This window comes from Pristis pectinata, chromosome 5 (assembly GCF_009764475.1).
Source record: "Pristis pectinata isolate sPriPec2 chromosome 5, sPriPec2.1.pri, whole genome shotgun sequence".
Taxonomy (NCBI): Eukaryota; Metazoa; Chordata; class Chondrichthyes; order Rhinopristiformes; family Pristidae; genus Pristis; species Pristis pectinata.
Window position 1 is genome coordinate 101,717,567 of NC_067409.1, and position 19,616 is coordinate 101,737,182.

At 39.2% G+C, this 19,616-nt stretch overlaps 1 protein-coding gene across 1 annotated transcript in view; it reads right to left on the reverse strand.

Annotated features, from left to right (window-relative positions):
- The window catches only part of LOC127570891 (lysophosphatidylcholine acyltransferase 1-like), an 80,817-nt gene that overhangs the window by 47,017 nt on the left and 14,184 nt on the right, over positions 1 to 19,616 (reverse strand). The window contains 1 exon segment of the mRNA XM_052016795.1: positions 9,727 to 9,941. Coding sequence (XP_051872755.1) covers positions 9,727 to 9,941 — 215 coding nt within the window.

The following is a 19,616-nucleotide window of genomic DNA, read 5'->3' on the forward strand; positions in this document are numbered from 1 at the left end:
ATTAGACAAAAGCATGTAGACCTTACGTGAAAATAGACAGCCTGCACAATTTCAAGTGGTGTATTTTGAGCCAATTATAATCAGGGATAATAAAACTGTATGCTACGCTCGACAAGAATATATTTCTTTTAAAATTTAAAATAATCCTCATCCTTCAGTTGGTAACCTGTAGTGCAGAAAAGCAACTACTGAAAGCCATTTACATTTCTTGTACATGATGCCATTTTCTGGGCAAGACATGTACAACAAATAGGACACTTGTTTGGGAGATATTTTAATGTCCATACTTCAAACTAACTTTTAATAAGTGAGGAGCTTGAATTTGTTTGATATTGCATTCTAGCCAGTCACAGATAGTGATATTGATGCATTTTTTTTCCCTATTGAATTCTTTCATTCTCTGTTACCCAATGACACAGTCACATCTACCAATGTGGATAGCCAGGCATGGTAAAATCTTTGCTTTTGCAAAATGAACATCAGGGGATTGGTGTCTAAATTGGTGTCCACAAATTAGTCAAAGAGCAGCCTGATGTGGTTGTATTTGCAGAATCATGCTTTTAGATGCAATAGCTGTTCTTTGACTAATTTCTGGACAATCCTCCCAATTTTAGACACCAATCTCCTGATGCTTAATTTGCAAATTTGCAGGGCTGGGAATAACTTGTGTCTGAATTTGGTGCCCAAATAGATGCTGGGTGGTCCACCTGGTTTTATTCTTCCTGTTCCAATATAGCAATAAAACTGCAATTGAAGGGTTGCTAAGCTATTTGTGCAAGCAACCACACTGGAGAAGTCACATGTAGGCCCAACCAGGTAAGAGTGGCAGAATTCCTCCCCTTAAGGATATTAGTGAACCAGGTGGATTTTTAATGACAACCCAGTTGTTTTATGATCATGACTAAGACAACTCATTTCCCCTAACCCCTCCCCACGTGCCATATGAGGAATCAAATTTAAATTCCGCAGCTATCAAAGCAGAATTATGAACTCTGATCTCTAGATTGTTAGTCTTGACTTCCCAATTACTTGTCTGGTGATTTAACTGCTCCGATAGATTAGTCAAACATGAATTCCCTTCAGTAAATCTATGCTGACTCTGCTCAATTGTATTATTTTTCCTCAGAGGATTCTATTATTACATACTTCATTATGGATTCTAGCATTTTCCTTACCGCTGTTAGGCAAACAGGTCAATACCACATTTCCTTTCTTAAATGGGGGTACATTCCAGAACTTATAGAATTTTGGAAGATAATAACCCATGCAACCATTTTTCTATAACCACCCTTCAAAGCTCTGGAATGTAGATCATTAGGATTTAGAGTGACCAGTCTCACCAACTTCAGGACATTTAAAAGAAAACTAATACTAATCTCCTCCAGTTCCTCATTCATGGTCTACCCTTGGTTCTCTCGTACGTCTGGCAGATTTTTTGTATCTTCTTCTGTGAAGACAGACACAAAGTATTTGGTTAATTTCTCTGCCTCTTCGTTATTCCAGATTATAAATTCTCTTGTTTGTTTGTAAAAGAACCACATTAACATTAGATAGTCTTTTCCTTTTTAGTAATCAATAGGAGCTCTTCTATTTTTGTTTTTCACCAGTTGACTTTCATTCTACTTTCACCTGGGAAAAAAAAAAACAAATTTTTGGTCTTTCTTTGCTGAGTTCGAAAATGCTTCCAATCCTCAGGTCTACTGCTGTCTCTGGCAACTTAATAAGCCTCTTCCTTAGATTCAATGCCATATTTAATATCTGTCAGCCATGAACGGACCAGATTTTCAGTTCAGTTACTGTGCTTTAAAGGAATCTGAAATAATAACAGGAAAAGCTGAAAATATGCAGCAAATCAAACAACATGTGAGAAATAGTTAATGTTCCAGATCAATGGCCTTTCATCAGAACTGGGAATAGTTAGATTATAAGTCCATCCACACTGGTCTGTCATTGGAAATGGAGGTTATATGCTTCATGGAAAGCCAATGTTTTGTTTTTAAATAGGCTTAAAAACTCCCACTGGCAATCTCACATTTACAAAATGTCACCATTATAAATCCTGTATCCAAATCAATATTGTAGACAAGTTTGCTTGGAAAGAATTATTCTACTTGTGACTTGCTTTTCACTATGCTTAAAGTTAAATATAAGTGCAAAAAACAAACTGCTGGAGGAACTCAGCAGGTGAGATAGGTTGATAGTTCAGGTGAGATAGGTTGATAGTTCAGGTGAAGACCCTGATTCAGGACTTTAGAGAGTTGAGGGGAGGTAACTGGTATAAAGAGGTTACCATTTCCACACTGACCTGTCTGCCCTCAGCCTTCTCCACTGCCAGGGTGAGGTCAAATGCTATCTAGGAGAACAGCACCTCATATTCCATCTGGCTAGTCTACAACCTAAAAGGTATGAACATTGAGTTTTCTAATTTCAGGTAACCCAGACCATGTTCCTTTCCCTCTCCCTCTGATTCATCAAGATTCTTTCACCCTTCCTCTTCCTCCCCATCTTCCCCCTTAACCACCCACCACCACGCTCCCCCCCCCCAATCAAGTTCAGTTCCCTTCCTCCACCCGCCTACCACCTACACACTTAACTGACTGAGTCTCCTACCATTCCCCTACCTGACTTCATCTGCCGATCATACCCTCATCTGGTTCCACCCATCACCTGCCTCATCCCTCCCTCTCACTTCTTTATACTGGGTACCTCCCCTGTACTCTCTCGGTCCCAATGCAGGGTCTCAACCCGAAATGTTGATCATTCCTGTGCTTCCACAGATGCCACCCAACTTGCTGAGTTTCTCCAGTAGTTTGTTTTTTGCTTCAGATTATTGTATCTGCAGTCTCATGTCAATAACATAAATGCAAATTCTGTCCAATGGCAGTACCACAAGATGCATAGCAAATAATCGGACATCAAAATTGAAATATTAATCTACTTCTTTCAGATATTGTCTACTTCTAGCAATTTAGTTTAATTATGTAATTTAGCCTTAATAAACTTTCAGATTAAACAAACATTCAGCATAATTCAGTAATCTGTTGTCAAGATTAACCAGCTCAGTTCAACATAGTTCTGTTGTTCCAGCTAATAAATGAAAGTCAAAACCTACATTCCAGCATTTGTTTTGTTACTGCACAATAGTGACCTTCTGTAGAACCAGATCAGAGGGTCTGAATCAAATGTGCATTCAGCAATGTGCTATATACAGAGAATGGAAACCTTAATCAAACTGCCTATGCAATATAATTAAAGTATTTACAGCATGCAACAGGACTTTTCATCTAATGAATTAATGCTCCAAACATTTTCCATCCAACCCCATTAACATGTGCTTTCCTAGCTTTTCCTGGATGCATTTTTTTTAAACTGAACTGCTCCTTGTGGTGGTTTCTCCCTAACTATCAAAGAAATACAGCATGGAAACATCATCTTTGGTCTACCATCAAGTATCCATTTTTACACTAATCCTACTCCAACCCATTTTATTTTCACCACATCCCATCTACTACCACCCCCACCTTCAGATTCTACTACTCATTTAAATATTAGAGGAATCTATAGTCACCAATTAGCCTATCAGCCTGCACATTTTTGGGATATGGAAGGAAATCCATGTGGTCACAAGTAGAACACGCAAACTCCACACCGACAGCATCAGAGGTCAGAATCGAACCTGAGTTGTGGGAGTGGTAGAGCAGCAGCTCTACTTGCTGTGCCACTTAATTCATATTGGATTAGTATTAATCTTAAACTTAAAGGCAACCAATTCTGGTCTTCCATGCAAACAGAATCATATTTTTGTTCAGCAAAAGATGCAATAACTGAAACATGGATGTATAAAGAGCAGGGCCACAAAGTAAATACTGCTCTTTTAAATCGGAAAGGATAAAGACCAAGGAATTGATAGTGGACTTCAGGAAGGGGAAGTCTGGAGAACACACACCAGTCCTCATTGAGGGGGTCAACAGTGGAAAGGATGAGCATCTTCAAGTTCCTGTGTGTCAGCATCTCAGAGAATCTATCCTGGGCCCAACACATTAATGCAATCATGAAGAAGGCATGCCAGTGGCTTTACTTCATTAGGAGTTTGAGGAGATTTGGTATGTCACCAAAGACTTGCAAATTTCTACAGATGTATGGTGGAGAGCATTCTGACTGGTTGCACCACTGCCTGGTATGGAGGTTCCATTGTGCAGGATCGAAGGAGGCTGCAGAGGGTTGTAGACTCAGCCAGCTCCATCACGGGCACGACCCTCCCCACCATCAAGGTTATCCTCAAGAGGTGCAGTCTACAAACCAAGGGGGTTGCACCTCAACAGGTAAAGGACCAATATCCTGGTTTGCGGGGGGGGGGGTTGTTGCTGCTGCTAGTGCTGGTGAGTAAGTTTTAAGCTAGTTTGGCAAGAAGGTGGCAACCTGACAGTAGAATCAGAAGGACGAAAAGCTACACTGGAAACAGCAGGTAGGGGTTTAGGTAAAGAACTGTTCGTGAGCACAAAGGAAAAGGCAATAACATAGGTTATGATAACTAGAGTGTATTGGGTAGAAGCAGAGTGTGCAAGCACAAGAGTGCACAAGCAAAGACTCAGAATAAGGAAAAATGATAAGATAAAATTAAAGTCAAAAAAGCAAATGGAAATGGGGATATTAGTTTACCACTAGATTAGGTCAGAATAAGGATTTTACTGGTATCAGTGAAAATACAAATGAAATAACTAATTATGGTTTACTATGTATGTCAATGTGTGAACTATTGTGAATAAGGCTGGTGAACTATGCTTGGCTCAAAGCAGCAGAACTGGGCATTAAATGTCATGGATGCAAAGGGGAGTTCAGGATGGATAGGAGAGCAGAGTAAGGAGGAAGGGTAGTATTATTAATAGAATGTTATACTGCTGGAGAGGGAGGAAGTCAGAGGGATCATAGACAGTAACTCTAGTTAGAACTAAGAAATTGAAGAGGGAACATTACATTGTTGAGTGTATTTGTTTGGTCAGCAATGAGTGGGAGAGAAATAGAAGAACAAATATGTCAGGAGATTACAGTGAAGTGCAAAACTTTAGGGTAGCTTTAATGTAAGACTAATTATCCTAATGTAAACAGGGATAGTAAGAGTTAAAATCAGAGGATGAAGAATTTCTAAAATGTTTCCAGGGTAATTTTATAGACAAGTACACTTTTGATCCAACAAAGAAAGTGGCTTTTGCTGGATCTAATCCAAACAAGGAAGGAGGCATTGCTGGATCTGGTCAAATGCCACCAAGTTTCAGAGATAATGATCATAACATAATAAGATTTAAGTTAGCTATGGAAAAGGTGAAGTCCAAAATGTACATAATTACTTGGAGGGAAACTGATTTCAATGGGATAAGAGTCATCTCGCCCAGGTAAATTGGAACCAAACATTGCAGCCCAAAACTGTAACAGAACAATGGGGCTGTCATCAGAAAAATATGGATCAGGCATGGCTGCAGCAAGTTCCACAAGGGGTAAAGGTCAGAACAAGTCCAGAGCTCCCTGGATGGTGAAAGAGATAGAGGACAATATAGCAAAAATGCTGCGCATGACAATTGCAGGATTGTAAATATCTGCAAGAATCAAGCTGATTGCAAATCACAGGGGGTAGTGAAAATTAAAATAAAAGGCAAAGCAAGTGGGTGGGAAAAGATGGAACTATTTTCTGTAAAGAGAAAGCCTGGGTGCAGATTTAATCAAGTATATATAGCCATGAGAGGTCTGGACAGACGTGGATAGTGGGAGGCATTGAGGCTCTGGTTGGAATCTGGAATGCACTGCCTGCAGATATGGAGGAAGCAAGTTCCACGGAGGTCTTCCAGAGGGAAATGGATGAATATGTGGAGGAGAAAATGTCCAATGCTCTAGAGAAAGGGCTGGTTGGTGGAAACAGAGAAAAGCTCTTGGTGGAGAGCAGACACAGATACCGTAGGCTGAATGGACTCCTTCGTGCTGTAACCATTCTATGATTCAATTTATATTTTTGTGCAGGATTCCCTTATTGTGAAAAAGAGATCTAGGTTTACTGGATTTATCCAGTTACTGGATCTAGTGATGGGAAATTGACTAAATTAGTTAAGGAAAGTGTGTTCTGAAAAGCATCTAAGAGTGGTCACAGCACATTAAGACTGAATACATAGATCAGGGGCTTAAATAAACAAAGACGGTAAAGAAACACTTTTGAAAAGATGAAGGGACACGACTACAGGGACTGTAGAACTAAATTGGAAAAATTTAGTGTCAAACATTGGAAGAGAATAGGAAAATACATGAATTTTTTTAGGTCCACCCAAGAAGAAACTAGTCATTTTAAAAAAAGTAATGATAAAGCTTGGATGAATAAGAAAATAGGACAATATTGTATTTAGTGTCTTCAACTTCAAAGTCGAGAGCAGAATGACAAAAGGAGTTATGATAGACATCAAAAAATTAAAAGGCAAAAGACTAGAAAAACAGGTGATCAAAAATGTATAAAGATACAAAATTATACATATGCATGCCATAATAAAAGTCAGTAAGTGATTAAAAAGTTGTGAATGGTCGGTTACCTCTGATAAGTAGACAGGCACTGTTTTATGACGACTTGAACGTTGCAGATACAGGACAGTTATTTCCAAATCTGCAAATGACAAATCTCACCCCTCCCCTCCCCCAATCTGTTGTGTATTTTTAATTATTTGAATTCACACTTCAGCTAAAGACCCTGACAGGGGAAAAATCAGTATTAAAATAGTTACTGCAATTTCTGCTCAAGGAAAATGGCTGCAGTTGATAGAGCTAATCACCGACTCTGGGTACTTGGGTTGGGCAACTTTCCTCAAGGCATCAGTCATGAATAGAGCAGTCTGAAAATAATTGCACTCCCTTTCCATAAGGTCAGCAGCATGACTATTCACTGCAGTTTTCAAATTTTTTTAAAAAAAGAATTCCTCAAATTAGAAAGAAGTCCATGCACACATTCAGCCAAATCCCACATGCTGACGAGTCCAGATGAAGGGTCTCAACCCAAAACCTTCCACTATTTCCCTCTATATGTGCTGCCTGACTCCAACAGTTTGTTTTTTTGAAGCTGGCTAATACTGCCAGCAATGTTCACTTCACTAACATCAGGCAACACCCTTAAAAGCAGTCAAAGATGAACTATTACCTATCTCTGACATTTAAACGGCATTACTTTTATTCAATTCTTGTCAGTATCCTGAGAATTACCCATTGACCTAGATGTCAAACTGAAACACAACTGGACTAGTCACATAAATAGCTAGAATAGGTCAGGAGCTAGGTATTCTTTCATTAGTCATTCATCTTCCAACTCCCAAGATCTGATTCACCACCTGTAAGACAGAAGTCAGGTGCCCAATGGCACACTCTCCACTTGCCTGAATAAATGCAGCTCTCAAAACACATGCAGCTTGACCACTATCCAGGTCTAAGCAATTACTTTCGGCAGCAGTTCAGCTACTACCATAACACTATCTCCTTCGCACTGGCACACCTACAACCGAGAAAGTACTGTCAACAACCAACCAGAAGACAAGAACAAGGCAGCTGACAATTAGTAGAACCAACCTTCAGGTCACATCATCTTTACATGGACATGTACTGTACATCTATTCTGCTTGTTGCTGGCCCAAAATCTCAGAACTTTCAAACCAGTGTTGAGTTTACCACCTTCGCCATGGTTCTGAAGAGTACTGGAGGTTAATTTACTTTCTCAAGGTACAAGCAATAAATTTCAGCCTCAGTGACAAAGTCCATATCCAAGAATTAATCTAAAAACATCAACCTTTCTCAAGGAGCTACTTTTCAGATTTTAAACATTTTGTAGTTTATGAAGCTCAATGGTGGGAGACTGTGGCCACGAAGTAAAGTTTATAATATCCACCTGTAAATTCCTGTTGCTCTTTAGAGTCTGTGGTGGACTATGGAAACATTTTTCAGCCACATTGCAAGGTTAACAGCAATGGGTTTGATCACCGAGATGTGTAAGTACGTGGGAAAGCATTGAGCGACGGCTCTGTTAAACAGTGAGCTATTCTATCAGAGACTCATTTGACTAACAGGACAGGAGGGAAAAGGCAAAACATTTGAATAACATTTGACTGTGCAATTTGAGGATCTCAAGTCTCCAAAAGGGAAATGGGGGGGTTTGGGAGTGACAAAAAAAATTGGTCAGAAAATAAAGGGCAACAGCAGTGCCAGTTTCCTTTCTTTCTTTGGCACCCAATTGCTTTTATCATGCATTTTAGAGATTCCTTTGACGCTCCTGTAATGACAAAGATGCCATAAATAGTTACAAAATGATGCACACACAAAATGTACGTGTCAGAAGAGAAGAATGAGTTTCGGAGGCACAAAAGAATGGGTGATAGAAGATGCAGTTTACAGAACAAATCAGGGGATGTGGATTGAAGGTAGTGAGGGAACAAAAATGTATGCATCTCATGACTGGCATTAGGACCACGAATAGTTTAGCAAAATCTGCAGAGAAAAGAAGAAATAGGTCAAGGAGTTGAGATATCCAGAAGAGTAAAATTTGGCATTGAAGCAACAGTTAATTATCCAATGTTACTCCACTTATTGACCCTTTCAGAGCTTAGTTATCTTAATGTACTTGGTGGCCAAGAGGTTGGAATCCATAGGAGGGTCAACCAAACAAAATGCTATTATGGACATTTTGAGAGCCAGAAGCAAAATGTAATGCTTTCACTCAAATGATCCAATTTCCACATACCCTAAAAGCATAAAAGATAACCACCTACAATTTTGAGATTCACTTATTGTTTCTTATTTTGGTTAAGTTAATGGTTAACTCTAAAAACTGCAAAAAGGTGGAGTCTTCATATTATCAAACAAGATATTTGAATAACAATAGCCAGACTGGGTATCTGTGAACAATTAAACAGTAATCTTATTAAATAATTTGGAATGTCACACCATAAACCTGAAAACTCAACACTAACTCAACCTCAAGATGTGTATTGCCTTTCAAGTATCTTGCAAAATAGATTTAAATTCTTTTTACAATCCTCAAGAGATGAATATAAATTGCAGTATGGTCACACGCTATGCAATAAAGACCAATTTAAGTAGTAGCACAGCATTACAATTTCACAGTATTTCCAACATTTCACTAGTGGACCAAATTAAAAGAATATTTATCCTACTTCACGATATTCAAGGGCATTTGCATGCAAAATACAGTATATACAAATGCTTGATTATAAAGTTTGTGGTGCTATTGCAGTTATTCAAAAATCGAGACTATATGTATTTAAGTAGCTCTACAATTGGAGATGATGAAAAACTGGTCAATCATTTCGAAAGGATGCCAAGCAATGCTTCTGGTGGGTGGTGCAAGGGGTTCGGGGGATGGGGGTGGTATCAGTGTTTCTATACACCTTTCCCCCTGGAGTAATAATAGAATGGCTTTTGCTAACAACTATTTTAGTTTGTGAAGCATCATGTAGGAATTGGCAGTGGCACTGAATCTGAAATTTACATTGCAGGGTGGTCACTGATCATATTGTGTCTAAGCTGAACACAAACATGTCAGGATCTGAGGGTAGTGGGCAATGAAGCAAATGTATATCAATGCAGGCTAACAAATAATGTACAGATGGTACAGTACAGTGGTTTCAACAATTCACTCCATCATAATGCATTCTTCTTCATCTATTAAATAATGCTCAGTAGGAAATTACTTACTTCCCCATATAGGGATGTCTTTGCTTTCAGCCTTCATTACAATGGAAGCCATGGTCATGGTAACTGGAATAGCATCAAAATATGAAGAATGTGGTGCTAAGGTCATTATTGGTGCTTCTGTTGGCAATGCACGGCGTCCCTTTATACTAATCCAATGAAAGCCACCCGCAAACCACATAGCTCTCATTATCACCTTTAGCAGAAAATCCAATGTCCTATAAAATACAAAATAGAAATATGTCAAAGACTATAATTCAAAATGCAATAGCCACAAGAACTTGTGCGTTCTCATTATCAATTTCAGTTATTTCATAGTTGCTTTTTCTAAATTAACAAGTGCTACTTTACTCCTTCAGCTGGGAAAAGATAGCAACTTTCAGACTTCAGAAAGTCACAAGCAAAAATAATGTCGTTAAAAGGTTCAGATTGGCCAGGCTTGCTCAACTGCTTAAAGAATGAAGGTAGTGCTGGCCTTCTGCTTCAATCTCAGGTTCCCTCCTGTTTTAAGAAGGCCACTATCATCCCGGTACCAAGGAAAAGCCAGGTAACATGCCTCAATGACTACCGACCAGTGGCTCTGACATCCACCATCATGAAGTGCTTTGAGAGGTTGGTCATGGCACACATCAACTCCAGCCTACCAGACAACCTGGATTCATTGCAATTCGCCTATTGGCGAAACAGGTCTACAGCGGATGCCATCTCCCTGGCCCTACATTCAGCTCTGGAGCACCTGGACAGTAAAGACACATACGTTAGACTACTGCTTATTGACTACAGCTCTGCCTTCAATACAATAATTCCAAGCAAACTTGTCACCAAACTCCGAGACCTAGGACTCAACACCTCCCTCTGTAACTGGATCCTTGACTTTCTAACAAACAGACCGTAATCAGTGAGGATAGGCAGCAATACCTCCGGTACAATTATTCTCAACACTGGTGCCCCACAAGGCTGCGTCCTCAGCCCTCTACTCTACTCCCTATAAACTCAAGACTGTGTGGCCAGATTCTGCTCTAACTCCATCTGCAAGTTTGCAAATAATACCACCATTGTAGGCAGTATCTCAAACAGCGATGAGTCGGAGTACAGGAAGGAGAGAGAGAGCTTAGTGGAATGGTGTCATGACAACCTTTCCCTCAATGTCAACAAAACTAAAGAGCTGGTCATTGACTTCAGGAAAGGGGGCGGTGTACATGCACCTGTCTACATCAATGGTGCTGAGGTCGAGAGGGTTGACAGCTTCAAGTTCCTGGGTGTGAACATCACCAACAGCCTGTCCTGCTCAAATCACGTAGATGCCACAGCCAAGAAAGCTCACCAGCGCCTCTACTTCCTCAGGATGCTTAAGAAATTTGTTTTTTTCCCCCTCTGACTCTCACCAACTTTTACCGATGCACCATAGAAAGCTTCCTATCTGGATGTATCAAGGCTTGGTATGGCAGCTGCTCTGCCCAGGACTGCAAGAAGCTGCAGAAAGTTGTGGACACAGCCCAGCGCATCACAGACACCAGCCTCCCCTTCTTGGACTCTTTACCTCTCAGTGTCTTTGTGTAGCAGCCAGCATAATCAAAGACCCCACCCACCCAGGACATTCTTCTCTCCTCTTTCATCGGGTAGAAAATACAGGAGCCTGAGGGCACGTGCCACCAGACTTAAGGACAGCTTCTACCCCACTGTGATAAGACTATTGAATGGTTCCCTTATACAAAGAGATGGACTATGACGTCAAGATCTACATTGTTGAGACCTTGCTCCTTATTGCACTGCACTTTCTCTGTAGCTGTGACACTTTACTCAATACTGTTATTGTTTTTTTACCTGTACTGCATCAATGCACTCTGTACTAACTCAATGTAACTGCACTGTGTAATGAATTGACCTGTACAATTGGTTTGTAAGACAAGCTTTCCACTGTACCTTGGTACAAGTGACAATAATAAACCAATACCATCAATACTTAGCATTTTGTTTCATGGTGATTTCAGGGGTATCAAGAACGAACTGCATACAGTAATACTGGATTTATGCTAAAGCCAAAGAATGAGTCAACTAGTGAGATTTGACAATCCTGAGCCATTTCTACTCATTTTCCTCACAGATTCAAAACACTTGCAATGGTGAAATTTCAACTCTATATTGCATGCCAGTCAAGTATGACATACTTATTTGTACTGCACAATTAGCTGGCTCACAAAATATGAATTTCAGAACAGTCATGTGAAAAATTTTGGAACAAACATTGGAGCTTCAGATGACCAGCAAGATGCTGGAATTAATCAGTTGCACGCCTTGGACCATGTTGTTTCTTCCAATATAGCCCTTGACATGCTCTCCTGTTGGAAGGCTGCCAGCTGATTAGCAAGATCCAGTGAAGAGGGTTTGTTCCAATTTCAAAATGGCCCAGAATGCTGATGAAGTTCAGAAGCTGTCAAAGCTGTCATTGAAATTGATTGCGAACATATGACATTCAAACAGGTAGTAGGTGTTATGAAACAAAAATAATACAAATTTCCTAATTTAAAAACACTTGCACATACTTGAAAAAAATTAAATACATTTCAAATCAACTGAATTAAAATCATACAAAAGTCTCAACTTCCTGCCATTCTGTCCTAATGATTTCATTAGGTCACTGATCTGCTCCATAGACAGATATTTTAGCCTAAGAATTGGAAAATCTGAGGAAGACAGCACTGTTCCATTGCACTCAAGCAGTCAAAAGCTTAGCATAGGTATCCAGGGGCTTACACTTAACTAGAGCAGCAGGCCTTTGGCAGTCCCGAGCTTCAACCCAGTGTGGAATGTAGATACAAGCACAACTGCTACCTTTCGCGCAAGATTGAAGCCAACAGAATTCATGCTATAAAGTTTTAATTCATTTTTAAAGTAGCAAAATATAACCATTGACAGAGTTGATGTTTCCATGGCTGAGGCATCCAGAATCAGGGGTCACATTTCAAATTAAGTGGTTGGCTATTCAGGATGGAGATGAGAAGGGTAGTGAATTGTAATTCTCTACCAAGGAGAGCCATTGAGACTGATAAGTTTTTGGATATTAAGGGATTGAGGAGGAGCTGGCGAGCATTTTCTTTTCTAACACATTTTTGCTTTCTAAACTAAAGGTAAATGCAGCTTTCAGAGTGCCAGGTATTGAGGAAAGAAGTTGGCTCTTTGGTGAATATCTATGCTATCACCAAGATTTAAAATTTAAAACAATTGTCAGTTAATACAGTAAGAATGGCAGGAAAGGAGATAGGTCATGATTGTGGGCTTTGGAAGTTCCTGGATGTTAATATGATCCATGGCAAATATATCTCCAGCTCAAGGAGCTACAAGCTCAATAATAGAGCTGGAGGTTGAGTTACACATCTGGAAGAGGGAAGATTACCTGAATATTTTGGTCAGGAGGTGATCACACACCATCAGATTGTGCCTTCTGATCTGATCAGGGAGAGGTGATTGCAACAGCAAGTGAGGCAGGCAAGGACAGCCAGGGGCAAGGGTGCAGAAGCCTCAGCTTTTGCAATTGTCCAATGGCTTTGAGGTATATGCAGCTTGGGGGTGGGGGGTTGGCAGAGAACAAAAAAGGTCTGCAGGATGGATGAACTAACCAACCAAGGCACTGTGATACAGGAAGCCAATCAAGGGATTGAGGGAATAAACAAAGTACAGCAGTAGAGAACAATATAGTGAATGGCACTGACACACTGCTCTCTGCAGCAAAAAGAATCTGAAACCTGTGTTGCTTGCCCTTTGCCAGTGTTGGAGAGGAACTTAATAGTAGGGAGAGGATTCCATCATTATGGTAAATGTTGGTATCAATGACATAGGTAGAACAAAAAACAAGAGGATCTGCATAATTGGCATGAGGAACTTGGCATCAAATTAAAGCAGAACCTCAAATGTAATAATCTCAGCAGAAATAGTCCAAGTATATTTTTAAAAGCAGAGTGCACACTTGATAAGCAAGAGGGTGAAAAATTAATGTGGTGGACGGGTTAAAGTTACATTCAGATCAGCTGTGGTCTTCAGGAGGTGCAAGAGACTGCAGATGCTAAAATCTGGAGCAAGAAAATAAAAACTGCTGGAGGAACTCAGAAGATCAAGCAGCATCTGTGGGTGGGTGGGTGGGTGGGGGGGAAGAAGCATTGTTGATATTTTGGGTCTTATTGAATTGCAGAGAAGACAAAAGGAATCGAATGGCTTAGTCCTATTCCCACTTCACAAACCCTTAGCAAACAATATGGAGTTTCAGAGAAGCATAGATTAGCAGAATGCATTCTGCAGAAGCTCCATAAGAATATCTTCTATCCATTACACAAACAAATGAATCTCAAAAAGAGGCAAAATATAAACCAACAGTGCAGTTGATAACACAAGATTACACATACATGCACACTTAATTCTTCTATCAGGCCAAGAAGTGAAAGTAGAAAATTACAATCATGAACATCATAAGCCAATCAGAATGTACGTCCCATGAATTTTGAGCTCGAAAGTGCTTCATTTACATAATGCACAAGCCCAAAAACTATCTTTTTGTAAAAAAAAAATATAGTGAGAGATTAGGGAATGTTGATGTTCAAAGGGTGCTTGTATAAAAGTCACTGAAGGCCAACATACAGATTCAGCAGGCATTAGGAGAGGCAAAAGGCATGATGGATGGATTTTATTGCAAAATGATTTGAATACAGAAACCAAAAAAGACCAGCAGCTTGAAAATAGTAATTGAATGGATCAGGACCAGCAGTGTCAGTGGGAGTATTATGGGATGGCAGGTCAGGAAAGCAATGAGAGGATGGGTTGTGCCCATGAAAGCTGGTGATCCTGTGGTAAAAGCTCACTGTCGAAAAAATTCCAAAATTTGTTCATGGGACATGACTCAAGATCCCCCTCATAATGCTTCAAAACAACAAAACTGTGCGGGAAGTGAACTGGATTTCATCGGTCCAGGAACTTTTGAAAGACATCTTGATGCCAGGATTGAACTGTGGATCAGCTACTTGGCAAAAATACCAGATTAAGCCTAGAACATAGAACAGTACAGCACAGGACTGGGCCTTCAGCCCGTTATGTTGTGCTGAATTACTTAAGCCAATGACTCCTAAATAATCTAATCCCTCTTCCCTGCACGTTGACCATATCCCTTCCTTCTCTGCATATTCATGTGCTTATCCAAGAGCCTCTTAAATGCTCCGATGTTATTTGCCTCTATCATCACCACCACTGGTAGTGCATTCCAGGCCCCCACCACTCTGTGTTTAAAAAAAAAACTTGCCTCGCACACCTCCTTTGTACTTTCCCCATCTAACCTTAAATACATGCCCTCTCGTACTAGGCATTTCAATCCTCGGAAGATGATACTGGCTATCTACTCTATCAATACCTCGCATAAGCTTTGTAAACTCCTATCAAATCTCCCCTCAACCTCCACCACTCCAGGGAAAACAGCCCAAGCTCATCCAACCTCTCTCCACAGCACGTCCTCCAAACCAGGCATCATTCTGGTAATCCGTCCCTGCACCCTCTCCAAAGCCTCCACTTTCTTCCTGTAATGAGGAGAGCAGAATTGAACACAATACTCTAAATAAGATATGCAGCCTAACCAGAGTTTTATAAAGCAGTAATACAACTTCCTGGCTCTTGAATTCAGTGCCTTGACTAATGAAGGCAAGTATGCCAATGTGCTGACTTTACTACCCTATCAACCCTGTGCGCCAGTTTCGGTGAGCCATGTACCTGGACCTCAAGATCCCTCTGTTCATCAATGCTGTTAAGGATCCTGCCATCAACTGTGTACTCTCCCTTTATGTTGGATCTCCCAAAGTGCGGCGCCTCACACTTGCTTGGATTAAACTCCATCTGCCACTCCTCTGCCCATATCTGCAACTGATCTATATCTCTCTGTATCCTTTAGCAATCTTCTATGCAAACCACAACGCCACCAATTTTTGTGTCATCTGCAAACTTACTCATCCACCCAACCATACACAAATATACACACACACACACCCCTATTAAGACTCATCTTATTCCCCTGGACAGGGAAACTACGTCAAGAGTTACAAGTCTAACTTACACATGGAAGCACCAAGACAGTTTTTAAAAGAATGACACAAAATAACTCCAGGAGAGAAGGGGAGAAAATTTTCAGTTGCATTATATTGGAAACAAGATTTGTTATGCAATTGATTTCTAGACAATAAATCTTTACAACTCACTGAATTCTGTATCAACTGTTTAAAAAAAAATTAGTTGAAAATAAGCTTTGGAAAATCAGGACACTAAGCAACGATTCTGCTTTCTCATCTGTATAAATTGTGTCAGAAATTTAAATTGCAATGTCTCCTGCAGTTATTGATATAGAGATGTTTTAAGAAATAAATGTTTGCTTTGCATTTGGTAATGTCACAACAAGATTCTTCTTATTTAACAATGAGTAACATCACTGGTCATGTTTTGCAAATGTGAACTATTTTATCCGTAAGAGCATCACAATTCCATAGATCTCAAAATGGTAACTGAGGATTACACTATTGATATTTACAATGCAGAGAAAATATTGCCAAGGTTCTTTTGCTACGCCATATAGACTGGAAAGGTCCAAAAGTTCTCATGGTGTATGGTGTTGAATTAATAGTCACAAGACTGGAAATACTTCAGCAACTGGATGCACTTAAACCTGTCTGAAGTTTGCAGGGGAAAGAAAAATGAAGTAAAATCAGTCAAGGATCTCTCTACTGCTTTTTATGTGCTTCAGTGCACTAAAATCATATGTGCATAATTCTGACAAGCTCAAGCATGTCTAAGATGTGTCCAAAACAGACCAACATTTTTACTAAAACATAGTTGTAGCTAGAATATTCATCTTAAATAATTTAATGACGTGGTTTCCCCTCATTTAATATGGAGACGGACATTTTATTAGGTTCTTTGGATAAGGATGGGTGCAGATTTTATTGAGGAACAGACAACACATATTGTGGCACCTTGGCCTTTGCTTATGAAGTTGCATGTTGAAGAGTCTAAAAGAACTAGGAAGATTCTGTAATAAGACAGATAAATATCAATAAAATGGCAGGTTTTGTGTGGCTTTAGGAACAGATGTTTCATTTTTTAATATTGCCAAAAAATGACTTTTAACGGACACTTTTGAAAAATATCTTTAACCCAGGGTCGATCCGTGGATTGGCTGCTCAGCAAACATTTGGGCCAATAAACTCGAGGAATGGGATAAGAACCTCACCAGGACTCAGCTTAAGCCAACTCAAAAACTGGAGATTAAGACACATCTTATTCCTCAGTTTTACACACTCATTTTAAGTGAAGATTCAAAAGTATTTTAAATTAGATGATAGTATTAGAAAGCATATTAAAGAATACTTGCACCTTCCTAATTGTACAAATAATGGAATTTTATACTTTCAGATAAAGATGGTGATTTAGGAATTCCCTAAATGGGAGGTACAGATTCTTATTATAGAAACGACACCCAATCTAGTGGTTGACTTAAAGGTCTTCTCTCTTTTAAACAATCTGATTTTATCATTGCTTTACTTTTAAAATCAAATATGCATCTTGTGAAGAACATAGCTCTTGCTGAACCCAGCATGAATAAATCATGTAAGAGATGTGGGTCTGCAATAGAGTCTTTGGGCCACGTCTCTGATCAATTATCATAATCAGGTTTTAGAACTCCTGAAGTTTCCAAAGCAGGTTTTACAGTTTTTAAAGGAGTCAAGGTTTTTAGAAGCCAATGGCAAGGTCTGGATCCCAGATGCCACTTCTGTGCGCAGGGTGACTGAGCAGCAGCAGTCGACACGTTCACCAGATTTGAATATAATACGCGTGTGGGCTCTGCCTATTTGGAGAAATCCATTTAGAAACAAACATCAAGGACAAGAACAAGGTTGTCATGATGAGTTTCTATGGTATTATTATTGGCACAAGGGGTATATGGTTCCCAGAAAACGACCATGTAATGGAATTTCTGGGATTGAAATACTCAAATCTTTCACTGCCCAAGTTTCCAGGACATTTTTTTGGGGGGACTGTTAATTTTTTTTTAAATGGATTCTTAATTTTAGCATTTTCTGGTTTTTATTGTGATAGTTTTTAAAATTGGGTTGCATCCTTGTTTTATTTCTTTTGAAATGTCTTAACTATTGTAATAAATTATATACTTTTTCATGCTTCAACACATCAAATGATGTGATTAACATTATAATTAATCAAACAATCCAAGCCCTTGTTTTTAAGTGGGTGACTTTCCATTTTGCTGCCTGTGTCTTTGTTACTTTGGTTTGTTCTTTTAACTTTTCCCATTCCTGTCATTAGTATACAAATAGTGTTTGTCTCCCACTCCAATGCGGACTAGGGATTTTTCAAGATCCATAACAAGTCCTCCTTAGCCTCATCTACAGATTCGAGGGATCAAGCAAATAAGCTGATGGCTATAACAGGTTGGTTTCAAGTTAACACGAGCCAAAGAGTCACAAGTAATTTACTTATACTGCAGGGAGTGTCATTTAGACATCAGACTAGCTTATTCTTGTTGGCAAAGCACACTCCATGAAGATAACATTCCTTTTCTGGTTGCTTCTTCAGAACAAAGTGCCTGCACTAGCTAGCTTTTTAAACTGGCCATCTCTTGCACATTATATCTCATTCTGGATAACCACGTTGATGTTAACTTCAAAGAGTCCAGGTTCTGACCTGTGGGGATGACTGGTAGGTCAGTGCTAATTTGCACCCTCCCCCACTTGGCCAAATTCTAAGCAACAATTCTATACATCTTGGTAATTGATAATCATTTCCCATCCACGCGTTAGGAAGCCCAGGTGCTCAGATCTCTCTGTAATTCTCCGATTTCTATGGCCTTCTCCTTAGATTATGAACATTGGAGAATAATAGACCAAGGCACAAGCAATTAAGTTTTAAAACAATCTGGAATGATGAGCTTTTGGTAGGCTATTTCTGGATAAACTCAGTGCCTTCTTTCTTTCATCATCTACTTTTACTGAAAACAAGAAATATCCTTAAGCCAATTGAATATTTTGGTTGTGTGCAAAATAATTACAGAATGGCACTCAGTGACAATGTAATTTAATATAAGAATAATTTCCATCTACAGAATACATACACAAGGCAATGAAACTGGAACTCAACCTGGGGGTTAAGATTGCACCCAAATATAAACAAGGTTTAGAATTATTTTCCTAGCACTTAATTGCAGCGTTTACCTTAGCACTAATGTCAATCGACATTTACAAAGCTCAGTGAAGTGCTTAATAACTTTTTAAAAAAAAACCTCAAGTGTGCTGCATCCAGTGAAAACTAAGCCCAGAATCAAGCCCCTTTCTCTAGCTTGCACTCTGAGCAATTCTGCAATATGATACTTTGCAACCCATTTAAAAAAGCATGATTGATAAAGGTCTGAATGCCATTAAATAACTGATGCAGAGCTAAAAAGCAAGGCATTTCCAATAGAAGAGATGATAACAAAATTTGGAAACCAATGATATTCCCTTACTTTTTAAAATCTTTCAATATTCCTCGTCTTGAACATATAGTTGTGCCAATCTTCATTATTTTACTGTAGTTATGTACCAGAATAAACATAAGATGGTGAACCAGCTTTTTGAATATTTCATTCATATCCCTAAATTTCACACTTGACTCAAGTTGTAACACCTGAATGTACGTACAATAAAATACATATATGTAAAATTTAAAACATTTGACCATAAATGCAAACATTAATTTGAATATTGGTCCAGAGACATACCTGGCTGTTCAATTTCATTTAGAAAAGATGTAATTAAGGTTGTTTGCAAATTCAGAAATAACAGCTATTCCTGTAAGTTACGTCTCAAACTGAAGTATAT